A 14,081-nucleotide genomic window follows, 5' to 3' on the forward strand; every position below is an offset into this window, starting at 1 on the left:
CACATTCAAGTGGTCAACAACAGGAATTATGGAGGAATTCTGTAAAATTTTTGAGCAATTTCAGCTCCAGTATTGAAATGTAAATAGAGATGAGTTGCAATTAAATTCAATGAGATTTTTTATGTGGTTTTCAGTTAATTAGTCAGTACTTGCCTAACTGGCATTCAGTTAGTGTACACTTATTTCATTATTGGAAATTTGCAATTGACTGGTCTGATTAAATTTGTGAAGGTTAATGCTTTGAAAACAGCAATTAATCTAATCATATTAATAATATTGATGGAGCTGTGCAAAAGATGGATACAAAAAAAGATAAAAATGTGACAGAATATTCAATTTATCATAGGTAATCTCTCCACAATCCTATTAATGACTGAACCCGGACCATTCAATCTCTTCTGAAAGACAACACATCATTGGTATAGTCCCAAAAAGATCAAACACTGTAAAATGCCTCACCATTAAAACAACATGGCAATAATACTTGCATTTATTGTGCTTTCTCAAATTAAAACATTTTAAAGCACTTTGCATAATTAATTTGCATGGAATGAAATGAATTGTAGGTTTGAATGTTTACAGTCTGGATTTATATCTGATACCATTAAACATTGGTTGTTCATATTCTACAGTTCTTTGACTCATATACTCTCAGTAGCACAGAATCCATGTTTTGTTGAAGATTATTTGATTTTTTTTGCATTTATCTTTATAGCTATTATTTCATAAAATGGCTACTTTTAAAAAGAGTTAAATTGATATGTTACCAGATAACTATTTGTAATTAGTAGGATGGTAGCAGAGAGGTAAAGTTACTTAATGCCTGGATTTTTTTTTTCCTTTCTTTATTCATTCACGGGATGAGGACGTCACTGTCTAGGCAGCATTTATTGCCCATCCCTAATTGCCCAAAGGGCAGTTTAGAGTCAACCACATTGCTGTGGGTCTGGAATCACATGTAAGCCAGACCAGGTAAGGATGGCAGTTTCCTTCCCTAAAGGACATTAGTGAACCAGATGGGTTTTTCTAACAATCAACAACGGATACATGGTCATCATTAGATTCTTAATTCCAGATATTTTTATTGAATTCAAATTCCACCATCTGCCATGGCAGGATTCGAACGTGGGTCCCCAGAACGTTATCTGGGTCTCTGGATTAATAGTCCAGCAATAATACCACAAGGCCATTGCCTCCCCATTTTGATATTCTGCATGTGAGTGCAAATCATAGCAAGGTAACTGGACAATTTTAGTTCAAGTAATTACTAAATCTGGAATTTAAAATGCTAGCTTTAGTAATGCCAGTCATGAAATTAATAGACTGCCATAAGACTCCCTCATAGGTGAAAATCTGTTGTTTTGTCTCTGTTCTTTCTATGTAAGAATCTAGATCCATGGAACTGTAATTGCTTCTTAACAACCCTCTGAAATCACTTAGCAATCTTCTCAGTAATATCAAACCACTCCAGAAAAAAATCCAGAAAGGATAAAATACGACAAATTATCCAGCATTGACAACATACTAGAAAAGACTGAGGCATTCTTTGCCAGGCAACATTGCAAAGTAATCCCCATGAACAACGGGAAAATGTGCAAACATTGGGAGAACAGGCTCACTAGTCAGTCAAACAGTAGCTTAACATGGTCATATCCCCAAATCATATATTACAGCCAATATTCCAGGCTCCCCCATTCACTGTTCCTAGGCATGTCCTGCCTTACTAACAAGACATACACCAGAAGTGGCTGTGGAAAGTTTCTATACAGTTTGGAAGGAGTCCTCAACATTCGCTTTGGACCTCATGAAGTCTCATGGCACCATATCAAGCATGGACAATGAAAACTCTCGCTGATTGCCGCCGACAATCCTCCCTCAGCTGATGAATCAGTTCTTCCATCTTCTTCCATATTGGCTGCCATTACTGACTGAGATGGCTGAGATTTGATGAACATTTTTGCCAAGTTGGCCTGGCACAGATGGTGAGATAAAAAACAAGAAGGGAAAAAAAATGATTAGAACTCACCCTTACCAATCTACTTATTCCAAACACATTTTCTATGGATTCCCACTTTGCTGCGACATAGAGATTATTGTGTTCTATTAATGCTGTCAGGAATTTGCAACTCCTGGCAGGGCTGACCATGACGGTAAGATTGCAGGGGAGGAACCAGACAAAACATAATCCAAAACAAATCTTGTACGGCAATGAAGCCAGAAGACAGCACGGTGGCTCAGTGGTTAGCTCTGCCGACTCACAGTGCCAGGGACCTGGGTTCAATTCCACCTTCAGGCGACTGTCTGTGTGGAGTTTACACATTCTCCCCTCGTCTGCGTGGGTTTGCTCTGGTTTTGTCCCACAGTCCAAAGATGTGCAGGCTACATGGATTGGCCATGCTAAATTGCCCGTAGTGTTCAGGGATATGTAGGTTATGGGGGGATGGGTCTGGGTATGATGCTTTGAGGGTTGGTGTGGACTTGTTGGTCCGCAGGGCCTGTTTCCACACTGTAGGGATTCTATGATGATATTCATGGGATACCAATGGCTGCAACGGTGGATGAAGACTGCAGCAGAAGGGCAATCGCCAGTTGTCATCAGATGCACCACGTCAGCTGGGAGGTGTACTAACACCAGCGTCCTTCAGGGAACTAATAGCACCAGCATCGAGGCCATGATCATCCAAAACCAACTCCACTGAACCAGATACATACTTAGGATGCCTGATTCTGACTGGTAAAGCAAATCATCTTTTATTGGTATTTAATTCATAGGAGTGATCATGGCACTGTCATTGTGGATATGAAGTCCTATCTTCACGCTAAGCATATCCTCATTGTGTGGCGCTACTGTTATTCTAAGTGTAACATATTCAGAACAAATCTGAGCGACATCCTATTTATAATGCTGAAGATACATGTTCCAGAAGTAGTTCATCAATGACTAAGCGGTTTCAGTACAACTATAACACTGAAAGCTACCTATCAAAGATAAAAACAAGGTCTATGTCTGCTCTATCCACAAAAGCAGGCTAATCTGGTCAATGGCAGCTTCCTTCTCTAAAGCACATTAATGAACAAAATGTTTTTTTTTCAAACAATCAGCAATGGATTTACCGTCATCCTTAGACTTTTAATTCCAGATTTTCTTTTACTGAGTTCAAATTCCACCACCTGCAGTGGCAGGATTTGAATTCTGGTCCCCAGAATATTACTGGGTCTCTGGATTAATGGTACAGTGATAATACCTCTAGGCCATTGTTTCCACAGTTTTTAACCGAAAGAAATTATGCTGCTAGATTTAGTATGTTTAGACTGTAAATGTTACTCTATATAGAAAAAAATAAGCAATACATTGAATAACTTAATATTATAGTTTGTCAAGACTTAGTGGGTGTCACATTTACTCCCAATTTCACCCAACATCTCCTTTACTAACATTGAGATCTTAATGATTCATTCACTTCTCTTAAACAAACCAAACAAAGTGTGTTACAGTTCGCCAGAATTCATTGTATTTTCTCCTCAGGGTTTCAACTAATTTCCAAGTTTGAGATTTCATGAGCATACTTCCAATATCTTTTGCAAAAGTGATCGTCAAATTTTCCTTCAAAACCTCATAACTCTGGACTAAATTGGATGCTGAGAGAAACAAGTGGGAAAATTGACTTGAGCTCACTCTCACCAGCAGGATCTCTCTGCTGAGTGATTTTAAAATTAAGAACACCCCTGGTACCTAATACCCTCCACACTCATTTCCTGGCTTTGGACAGACATAGGTTGCTTTCTCACAATCAGCAACTATGATGTAGATTTCTTCGTCTTGTTCCAAGCTCAGCAAATGTTTCAATCTCTTCTCCCCCGATAAATATTGTCTCCAATCTGTGCATGAGCTCCCACCTGCGTTCCACTAACTGAAAAACTGCAGAGGTTCCTCTCTGCTAAAAATTCAAATAAGTTGTTAGACTTGGTGCTTTTCCATGACATGGTGTGAAACCTTCATTAGTTCAATGCTTTATTATCAGAAGTAGATACTGTATTCCTTATTTTACAGAGAAAGCAAAGCTGATGAATTGAGTATAGATTAAGCTTAATAACATTCAAGTATGCTTAACTTAAATAAACATTTTTCTTTGACAAAGATCTAACGTACTATATTGGGGAAGATTTGCCCTAATTAGAATATGTAAAAAGAACGATGCAATTTGAGCAAGATCACTTCATTTCATCTCTCTGGCTCTCTCTTTCATAAAGGAAACTTGAACCATCGACAATTTTAATTACCATTGCTCTTCACCTCTTATTTCTGAGACAATGGGGTGTTGTGTTATCACTCTTTTCCTTCTTTATTCCCATCTAATACTGAAGTAGACCGAAACGTGTTGCTCAAATTCTGTTTCTTAGATCCCAGTTTCCAAACTAAACCACTAAAAATTCCTTTAAGGTGAAATGTAAGATAGGGTCTATTAACAAAACATGAGCTGATACAGATTCTAATTTATTGTTTAGGATTCTCCCATGTCATGGACAATTGGTGGGGTACACCTGGAAGATCCCTTTAAGTTCCTTAAAATTTCCCAAGCAGAGTGGTCAAATCCCCGTATTGCTCATCAGTCATGTCTCGTGTCCTTTGGGATACCTTGACTTACACAACAGCTTGTTAGTTTCTGTGCTCTCCCTTGCGGCCTTTTAAATCTGGGAAAGTAGCTTGGTCACCAGCTGTAAGTCTATTTGGAAGCTTCCCTTTAAATTATGAAAGCACCAATGTTTTCCTGGCTTCCAACTGATTTCTTTCAAAATAATTCATGCTCATTTTAAAATTTTGAATCACATTTTGTACCTTTGACAACGTTTGGCTTGTTTTAATGCTGGGTCATGGACATAAGCTCCCGATTTTGACACGGACAAAGGAGAAGTAGGAGTGAATTTGAATGATCATTGCTTTTCCCCTCTTATACCCGAGATAGCAAAGTATTGTTTGATTTACGCCTTTCCCTTTTTATTCCCTTCCTAACGTTTGCCAAATCGTGTACCCCAAACCCTTGCTTTTAAATCCTAATATTTGAAACAAACTCACAGAAAAATCTGTTCTGAAAAATCAAAGATAGAGTTTATTAACAAAACATTCAAAATGTGGGGGTCTTATTTCACTACTCCATCCACACACACATGCACTCAGGAAATCAGAACAGGAGAGCAGATAGGTTACAAATTACAAGCTTTGGTAAATCCACCAAAATCAGTTCAGGTGAGTTACAAGTCAGTGTACAGTATTAGTTTCTTTAGTGAACTGAGCCAAGTAAGTTTCTTCCTTGCAGGCGGTGGGCTTCTTTACAGCTAGCAATTTGGAGACGGAGATAAAGGTTCAAGGCAGACTGCTAACTCAGCCTGGAGCTCACATTCCTTCTGGAGGTCAAAGAGCAACTGACTTAGAATTGCAGAATGACATATTTAAACATCTCAACCAGTCCCTATTTCAGCCTTCTGCCAAGGATAGGTATTTGAAGTGCTGTTGGCCCATCTTGATGAGCTATTTGGAAGGTTGTTAACTTCCTACCTTTACTTCACACCCTGTTAGGATTTTAATTGTGGGGTGATAAGGTAACTGTAAAAATATTAGAGCTCATTTTACCCTAAGTCATGAAGTTTTCCAATGTCTGGAGCTAGTTGGAAACAGACAGTTCATCCCTAGTCCTTTTGTTTCAGTGTTAGCTGGAACACAATACAGGCGTTCAAAAGCCTTTAGAATTTTTATTCCTTCATGAGATGAGGGCATGACTAGCTAGTCCAGCATTTGTTGCCCATCCCTAATTGCCCAGGGGGCAGTTAAGAGTCAACGACATTGCTGAGGGTTTGCAGTCACATGCAGACCAGACCAGGTAAAGATGTAGTTTCCTCCCTAAAGGGACATTAATGAACCAGATGGGCTTTTCCCAATAATCAATTAATGGCTTCATGGTCATCTTTAGAATTTTAATTCCCCAATTTTTATTGAATTCACCTTCCACCATCTGCTGTGGTGGTATTTGAACCTACGTCCTCAGAACTTACCTGGGTCTCTGGATTAACAGTCCAGCAATAATACCGCTAGACCATCACCTCCAAAAACAATCATGTGACCAACTTCAGCCATATGAGTCCAGAAAGGTTACCTAGCTTTTAAAAGAAATAGAATGTAAACAAAATCTATTGAAGAGTTTAGTGTTTTGTTTGGAATTTTTCTTCATAACCTCTGGTCATGACATTTCTTTTTTCTCTCTCTCCCTGTGATACCTTGCTGCTAGGCACAGCACAATTTTTCTCTCTTCCATGCAGTCTTTTTGTCTAAAGCATTGAACTATTCACCTCAACAGTTTTGTTTGAAAACCTCACTAAATGTTATAGCTGTAGTCACAGGGATCTACACTACAGAAAAAGGCCCTTTGGCCAGTCGTGTCCATACCAGTCAAAAACAACCACAACTATTCTCAGAGATAGCAAGATCTGCAGATGCTGGAATCAGAGATAACACAGTGTGGAGCTGGAGGAACACAGCAGACCAGGCAGCATCAGAGGAGCAGGAAAGTTGACATTTCAGGTTGGGACCCTTCTTCAGAAATGTCCCGCCCCAAAAGATCCACTTTCCTGCTCCTCACTTAACTATGCTTATCCCATTTTCCAGTGTTTGACCAATAGCCTTGTATGACTTGGCATTGCAAGTGCACGTTTATATACTCCTTAAATATTATGAGTGTTTCTGCCTCTACCACCCTTACAGGCAATAAGTTCCTGATTCCTGCCATCCTCTGGGTGAAAAAGAATCTTGCCTCACACTCCTCTAAACCTTCTGCTCTTTACCTTAAACCTATGCTCCACCCCTCCCAACCCTCGGTTATTGATTCCTCTATCAAGAGGAAATGTTTCTTCCTGTCTACCCTACGCTTTTTTCTAGGAAGATGTGGCATCACTCACAGAACTCAAAAATTGAACTTAAACTGTGTGTTGAATTTTCTCACACCTTGGCTAAGGATTAATTTTGGGGAGTTTCATGGAGGATTTCTCTCCATAAGCCCTAGTGAATTTCATGTGTAGTTTTACACTGCTCACTTCCATAAGTATGCACCAGGCTCTTATTTCATAGAATTCCTATAGTGTGGAAACAGGCCCTTCGGCCCAACAAGTCCATACTGACCCTCAGAGCATCCCACGCAGACCCATGCCCCTATAACCCACATAATCGACACATCCCTGAACACTATGGGCAATTTAGCATGGCCAATCCACCTATCCTGCACATCTTTGGACTGTGGGAGGAAACCAGAGCACCCAGAGGAAACCATGCAGACACAGGGAGAATGTGCAAACTCCACACAGACAGCCACCCAGGGGTGGAATTGAACCCAGGTTGCTGGTGCTGTGAAGCAGCAGTGCTAACCACTGAGCCACCGTGCTGCCAATATGAAACCTGGGCTCGTCTGAGAGTTGAATTCGGGACCTCTCGCATGCCAACACTGTGCAGTACCCTAACTGAGAATCACACCCCTAGACTGAAGAACTGTCCCATGCTGCCTTGTGCTCAGAGTAGTGGGAATGCTTGCTGGTGTCAGGTCCTTCAGGTGTTTAAGGCATCTGCAACATATTTAAATTCCAGTTGCACACAATTTCAAACACAACAAGCCAGGAATTCTCCCTCATAGCTCCGGTGGGTGAGGATTTCATTAGGAGATGGTCAATAGAGGCAAATTGGCACCCAGTTTGTGGATCAGCTCCTGGGGATCCTGGTGGACTGACTGATGAACAGGAGCACCGTTATCTTTCCCCAATGCTGCCAACACCCACATCCTGCCAGCCTGATTCTTTTGGTGTGATGTCCACTGTCAGGAGGAAACGCAGGGTGGCGGTTATTGACCTGTGTGCTGCAAAGGTTAATTGTTACCATTTCCTCCCTGCTATCACTTCCCTTCTCACTCTCTGTGCTCCTGTATCCATTTGCCACCAAATCTCATGGTGCACCACTCTCATCATTGCATGCAGCATCTGCACTCAATGGCTGTCATGTGCTAAGCTGCTAAGCCCTGTTGCCCTCCGCACTACCACTCACTTACTCCAGTCCTGTCCTCACCAACTGTCCTAACCCTGCACTAGCATTAACAGATATGTCTTTCACTTTCATCTCACTGAATCCCTGCCTTTGTCACATTGCAGGAGGAAATAACCTACAATGGGCTTAAAGGGTCAAGATGGTCTGTGGGATGCTCAACATTCATCTCCTCACCACAAACAAGGATAGAAACCTTGAATGCAGCCACAACAGTTTTCCATAGTCCTCAATACATTGGGATATGGAGACATCTGACAAGCAGGGCCATGCAATGCCTCTATATGAACCTTTCACTTAGCATACCTTATTTGGATGTATACTGCATAAGCCGTGTTCACCTTCCCCACCCCTCCACAGCACCCTCCCCCCCCTCCCCACATGACCCAAGAAAGGCAGTACATTATATAAGAGTAAGTACTATATACTTACAGTTCGGAGGAGGTTATTGGGTTTGGATGTGAATGGGGAATTTGCAACACAAACAGATCAGCCATGAACTTATTGAATAGTGGAGCATTCTCGAGAATTTAAACAGCCTACATCTGGTCTGAATTCATATATTTCTTGGTCCAACCTTTGTTCTTTGACAACGTGATTGATACAGTGGGCTCAGAGCTGCCCATACATTATTCTTGTGATGTAATGTTGTAAGCATAAGGCAGGAACACTCACATCACTTTTAACACATCTAACCCACAGTAAGTACACATGGATCACATCTCTCATTCCTCAAATTTATTTTCTGAACATCAAAGGAGATGTTTGCCATGGCTGTCACCAATGTGCCTTCAAAGGAGAATGCTGAAAAATTTATATTGAAATATTACTTTCAAAACAAGTGGCATTGTAGTTGAGTCGTAAAGTAGCATTTGTTTTGAAAGTTATATACAAAGTAAAATTTTCAACATCCTCCTTCGAAGGCATTTTGGTGACATGGGAAACACTTGTTATAAGGCTTAGAAAATAAATTTAACCTACCAGGTGTTGCTGTCATCTAGCTAGACGTGGTTCAACTACTCTTTCTGCTACCCACCGCACGGTTCTCAATAGAAAAGACCTCTGCAGTTCTGAGCAACGACAGAAATATTGACATCTTTTTCCGGATGTTGTGAAAGTTATTTTTGCTCTTGCAATTTCAAGCACCTCCCGCATTTGTCTTATGGTGTGCATACGGAATTGTTAAGCATACATTTTAGCGTCCACATTACAAAGGCCTCTATTTTCTTCTACAGATGTTTATTTATTATTCAGGTTTTCAGAAGCGGATAGAATGTAATGAATTATGATTGGATTTCCTTGTTACAAGTTTCAGATTTCGTGCTGATATAAAATGCACAAACAGTGAATCAAGTCTGTACGGTTTTGAGCTAAATATTTTTTTTCTAGCAATTTGTTTCAGGTTATTGAATGATAATAAGGCTTCGTGATATGTTTAAAATTATAGAAGAACTCAAGTTAATTTCATAGTCGGGGAAAAAAAAATCCACTGCGATAAGCCAGGACTTAGTCTTCAACCACGAAGTTTATTCCGCCTGGAAGCAACTGTAGGTTTTATAAATGACACAAAAATCTGCTCCCACTTTCCCACTCTCGGTGTAACATTGCTCTTAAGGACACATTGTAGCATCGCTGAACTCCTCTCACGCAGCGTGCAGCGGCTGCACACTGACTGACCGGTCTATTTTCCAATGATTGGACAATGCCGGTAATTGACAGCCCTGCTGATCCTATCAGCCTTTCAGTGGCTGGCCTGACCTTCAATGATTGGACAATACTGGTGATTGACAGCAGGACCCACCGTTCCCCGCGGTGAATGACTGGTCCTCCCACCTTTCCAGGGCTGATAGAGGAAATGTCCTTTTAAAGCCGGAGCGTTCGCAAATGTAGGAATTCTTCTGCTGTGACTGAGTGTTTCCGGTTGGGTGTGAGCTTGCTTTTGGAGGATTCTCCGAGAAAGTTTCAGGTAAAAGAAAAGTTGCAGTTTTACGGACGTTTTGTGTTTTTCAGGACGGGTGTCTAATAGATGGCGGATCAAAGTTAGAGCAAAATTGGATGTTTCCAACTGAGTCAGGGTTATAAAGGAAATGCATCGCTCGAGGCCCTGGTTTCTGTGAGCATCTGAAGTTGTTTTCACTGAAATGTGAAAACTTTTGATTACTTGAGATCACGACTTTTTTTTTAAATGTAGCAGGATACTACTGTAAACTGTATATTTCATTTCACTGTAGAAAATGTCGAAATCATTGAAAAAAATAGTGGAAGAATGCAAGGAAAAGAATCAGACAGAATTGGATTTGAGTGACAGAGGAATCTCTAATATGCTGGATATTTCAGGACTGTGTAAGTGCCGCACTTTTTAAATCACTCTTCTGCATGGTATAACGCCTTGATCAACAAACCGTAGCTTATTTCTTTAATATCTAAAGCCAACCTCGAACATTTTGTGATAACACAGTGTGGAGCTGGAGGAACACAACAGGCCGAACAGGAAAGTTGACGTTTCGGGTCTTCAGAAATGGGAAGGAAGCTCAGAAATAAATAGAAAGGATGATGATAGGTGAGTGCAGGTAGGGAGTGGCGGGGATTGCAGAAAACAAACCTCCTACATCAGACAGGGGTTCACCTGCACATTCGTCAACTTGGTCTCTACTGCATCCGCTGCTCCTGATGTGGCCTCCTCCACATCGATGAGACCAAGCGGAGACTCAGAGACCATTTTATAGAGCATGCGCGCTTTGTACGCAAAAAATGACAACACCTTCCTGTGACCAAACATTTTAACATGACATGTCCATCCTGGGCCTCCTCCAGTGTCCTAATGACGCCACCCACAAATTGAACGAGCAGCACCTCATATTTTGCCTCGGGAGCCCACAGCCCGATGGCCTAAACGTGGACTTCACCAGTTTTAAAATTTCCCCCCCACCCCGGCCTCATCCCATGTCCAACCCTCCCCCTCATCCCCGCCTCCTTGACCTGACACAACCTGTCCATCTTCTCTCCCTCCTATCTGCCCCTCCCACCTCACTGACCAATCCCCACCACTCCCTACCTGCACTCACCTGTCACCATCCCACCTACCTTCCCCAGCCGGACCCCTCCTCTCTATTTATTGCTGAGCTCCCATCCCCCTCTCCATTTCTGAAGAAGGGTCCTGATTTGAAACGTCAACTTTCCTGCTCCTCTGATCCTGCCTGGCCTGCTGTGTTTCTCCAGTTCCACACTTTTTGTTATCTCTGACTCCAGCATCTGCAGCTCTTGGTATCTTCATTTTTTTGTGGCTTGGTAATGGAGAGTTATTAAATGTTACGTTGGGGGCCCCGGTGAGATAAGAAACAAGTGTTAGGCCAGAAATTTGGTGCAGAGGGGCAAGGAGGTGCTGTTTCCTTTTATGCATCGTCAATGTTCTGCTTTTCTAAGGTAAGAGACTTGCTACTCACTGAATAAATTGTTAGTTTGACTAGTTAAGTAAATGTGGTTAGATAATCTTGGCAGGAGTGGTGGTGATTTGTAACTGCAGAATCTGTGTATGTGTAGAAGTCCTGGATGACCGTAATCTGTGGTCAGACTCTCTGGCTTGAACAACTTTGGCTCAGTGTTGCTGAGAGTCTGTGTTGTGTCCGTTCTGAAGCATCAGCTAGGGTAGAGTTACCTGCATACTTTTTTCCAAGATGTGGTCACCTACCTTGAGACTAGGTGACTTCTTTGCTCAAAGGAAAACAACTCCTGCCTATTGAGACAACAAGGTGCAGGGCTGGATGAACACAGCAGGCCAAGCAGCATCATAGGAGCAGGAAGGCTGATGTTTCGGGCCTAGACCCTTCATCAGAAATGGGGGAGGGGAAGGGGGTCCTGAAATAAATAGGGAGAGAGTGGGAGGCGGATAGGTGGAGAGGAAACATACAGGTCGAAGAGGCGGGGATGGAGCCAGTAAAGGTGAGTGTAGGTGGGGAGTTAGGGAAGGGATAGGTCAGTCCAGGGAGGACGGACAGGTCAAGGGGGCGGGATGAGGTTAGTAGGTAGGAGAGGGAGGTGCGGCTTGAGGTGGGAGGAGGGGATAGGTGGGAGGAAGAACAGGTTAGGGAGGCGGGGACGAGCTGGACTGGTTTTGGGATGTGGTAGGGGGAGGGGAGATTTTGAAGCTTGTGAAATCCACATTGATACCATTGGGCTGCAGGGTTCCCAAGCGGAATATGAGTTGCTGTTCCTGCAACCTTCGGGTGGCATCGTTGTGGCACTGCAGGAGGCCCAGGATGGACATGTCGTCTGAGGAATGGGAGGGGGAGTTGAAATGGTTCGCGACTGGGAGGTGCAGTTGTTTAGTGCGAACCGAGTGTAGGTGTTCTGCAAAGCAGTCCCCGAGCTTCCGCTTGGCTTCCCCGATGTAGAGGAAGCCACACCGGGTACAGCGGATGCAGTATACCACATTGGCAGATGTGCAGGTGAACATCTGCTTGATGTGGAAAGTCTTCTTGGGGCCTGGGATGGGGGTGAGGGAGGAGGTATGGGGGCAGGTGTAGCACTTCCTGCGGTTGCAGGGAAAAGTGCCGGGTGTGGTGGGGCTGGAGGGGAGTGTGGAGCGGACAAGGGAGTCACGGAGAGAGTGGTCCCTCCGGAAAGCAGATAAGGGTGGGGAGGGAAAGATGTCTTTGGTGGTGGGGTCGGATTGCAGATGGCGGAAGTGTCGGAGGATGATGTGTTGGATCCGGAGGTTGGTGGGGTGGTACGTGAGGACGAGGGGGATTCTTTTTTGGTTCTTATTGCGTGGACGGGGTTTGAGGGATGAGTTGCAGGAGATGTGGGAGACCTGGTTGAGGGCGTTCTCGACCACTGAGGGGGGGAAGTTACAGTCCTTGAAAAACGAGGACAACTGAGATGTACGGGAGTGGAATGCCTCATCCTGGGAGCAGATGCGGCGAAGGCGAAGGCGAAGGAATTGGGAATAGGGGATAGCATTTTTGCAGGAAGGTGGGTGGGAGGAGGAGTATTCTAGGTAGCTGTGGGAGTCGGTGGGCTTGAAATGAATATCGGTTTCCAGGTGGTTGCCCGATATGGAGACAGAGAGGTCCAGGAAGGGGAGAAAAGTATTCGAGATGGTCCAGGTGAACTTAAGGTTGGGGTGGAAGGTGTTGGTGAAGTGTATGAACTGTTCGAGCTCCTCGTGGGAGCACGAGGCGGCGCCGATACAGTCATCAATGTAACGGAGGAAGAGGTGGGGCTTAGGGCCGGTGTAGGTACGGAAGAGGGATTGTTCCATGTAACCTACGAAGAGGCAGGCGTAGCTTGGGCCCATGGCCACCCCCTTTGTCTGTAGGAAGTGGGAGGAATTGAAAGAGAAGTTGTTGAGGGTGAGGACGAGTTCAGCGAAGGGGATGAGGGTGTCAGTGGAGGGGGACTGGTCAGGCCTGCGGGACAGGAAGAAGCGGAGGGCCTTTAGGCCATCTGTATGGGGAATGCAGGTGTAGAGGGACTGGACGTCCATGGTAAAGATGAGGTGTTGGGGACCGGGGAATTGGAAGTTCTGGAGGAGGTGGAGGGCGTGGGTGGTGTCACAGACATAGGTAGGGAGTCCCTGGACCAAGGGGGAGAAAATGGAGTCCAGATAGTTGGAGATCAGTTCGGTGGGGCAGGAGCAGGTGGAGACAATGGGTCGACCAGGGCATTCAGATTTGTGGATTTTGGGAAGGAGATAGAAGCGGGCGGTGCGGGGTTGGGGAACGATGAGGTTGGAGGCCGTGGGTGGGAGGTCACCTGAGGTGATGAGGTTGTGGATGGTTTGGGAGATGATGGCTTGTTGCTCAGGGGTGGGGTCATGATCAAGGCGGCAGTAGGAGGAGGTGTCGGAGAGTTGACATCTGGCCTCGGCGATGTAGAGGTCAGTGCGCCATACTACAACTGCGCCTCCCTTGTCCGCGGGTTTTATGGTGAGGTTGGGATTGGAGCGGAGGGCTGCACGTTCTGCGGGGGAGAGGTTGGAGTGGGTGAGAGGGCTGGAGAGGTTGAG

The 14,081-nt window shown here is 43.9% G+C and overlaps 1 protein-coding gene across 1 annotated transcript in view; it reads left to right on the forward strand.

Moving 5' to 3' along the window:
• Positions 1–9,895: 9,895 nt before the first annotated feature.
• Positions 9,896–14,081, forward strand: part of rsu1 (Ras suppressor protein 1) — a 134,587-nt gene continuing 130,401 nt past the window's right edge. The window contains exons 1-2 of the mRNA XM_048615763.1: positions 9,896–10,040; positions 10,306–10,417. Of these exons, the coding sequence (XP_048471720.1) occupies positions 10,309–10,417 (109 nt within the window). The 5' untranslated portion in view covers positions 9,896–10,040; positions 10,306–10,308. The remainder of the gene's footprint in view (positions 10,041–10,305; positions 10,418–14,081) is intronic.

Source organism: Rhincodon typus, chromosome 2 (genome assembly GCF_021869965.1).
Source record: "Rhincodon typus isolate 14 chromosome 2, sRhiTyp1.1, whole genome shotgun sequence".
NCBI classification, from domain to species: domain Eukaryota; kingdom Metazoa; phylum Chordata; class Chondrichthyes; order Orectolobiformes; family Rhincodontidae; genus Rhincodon; species Rhincodon typus.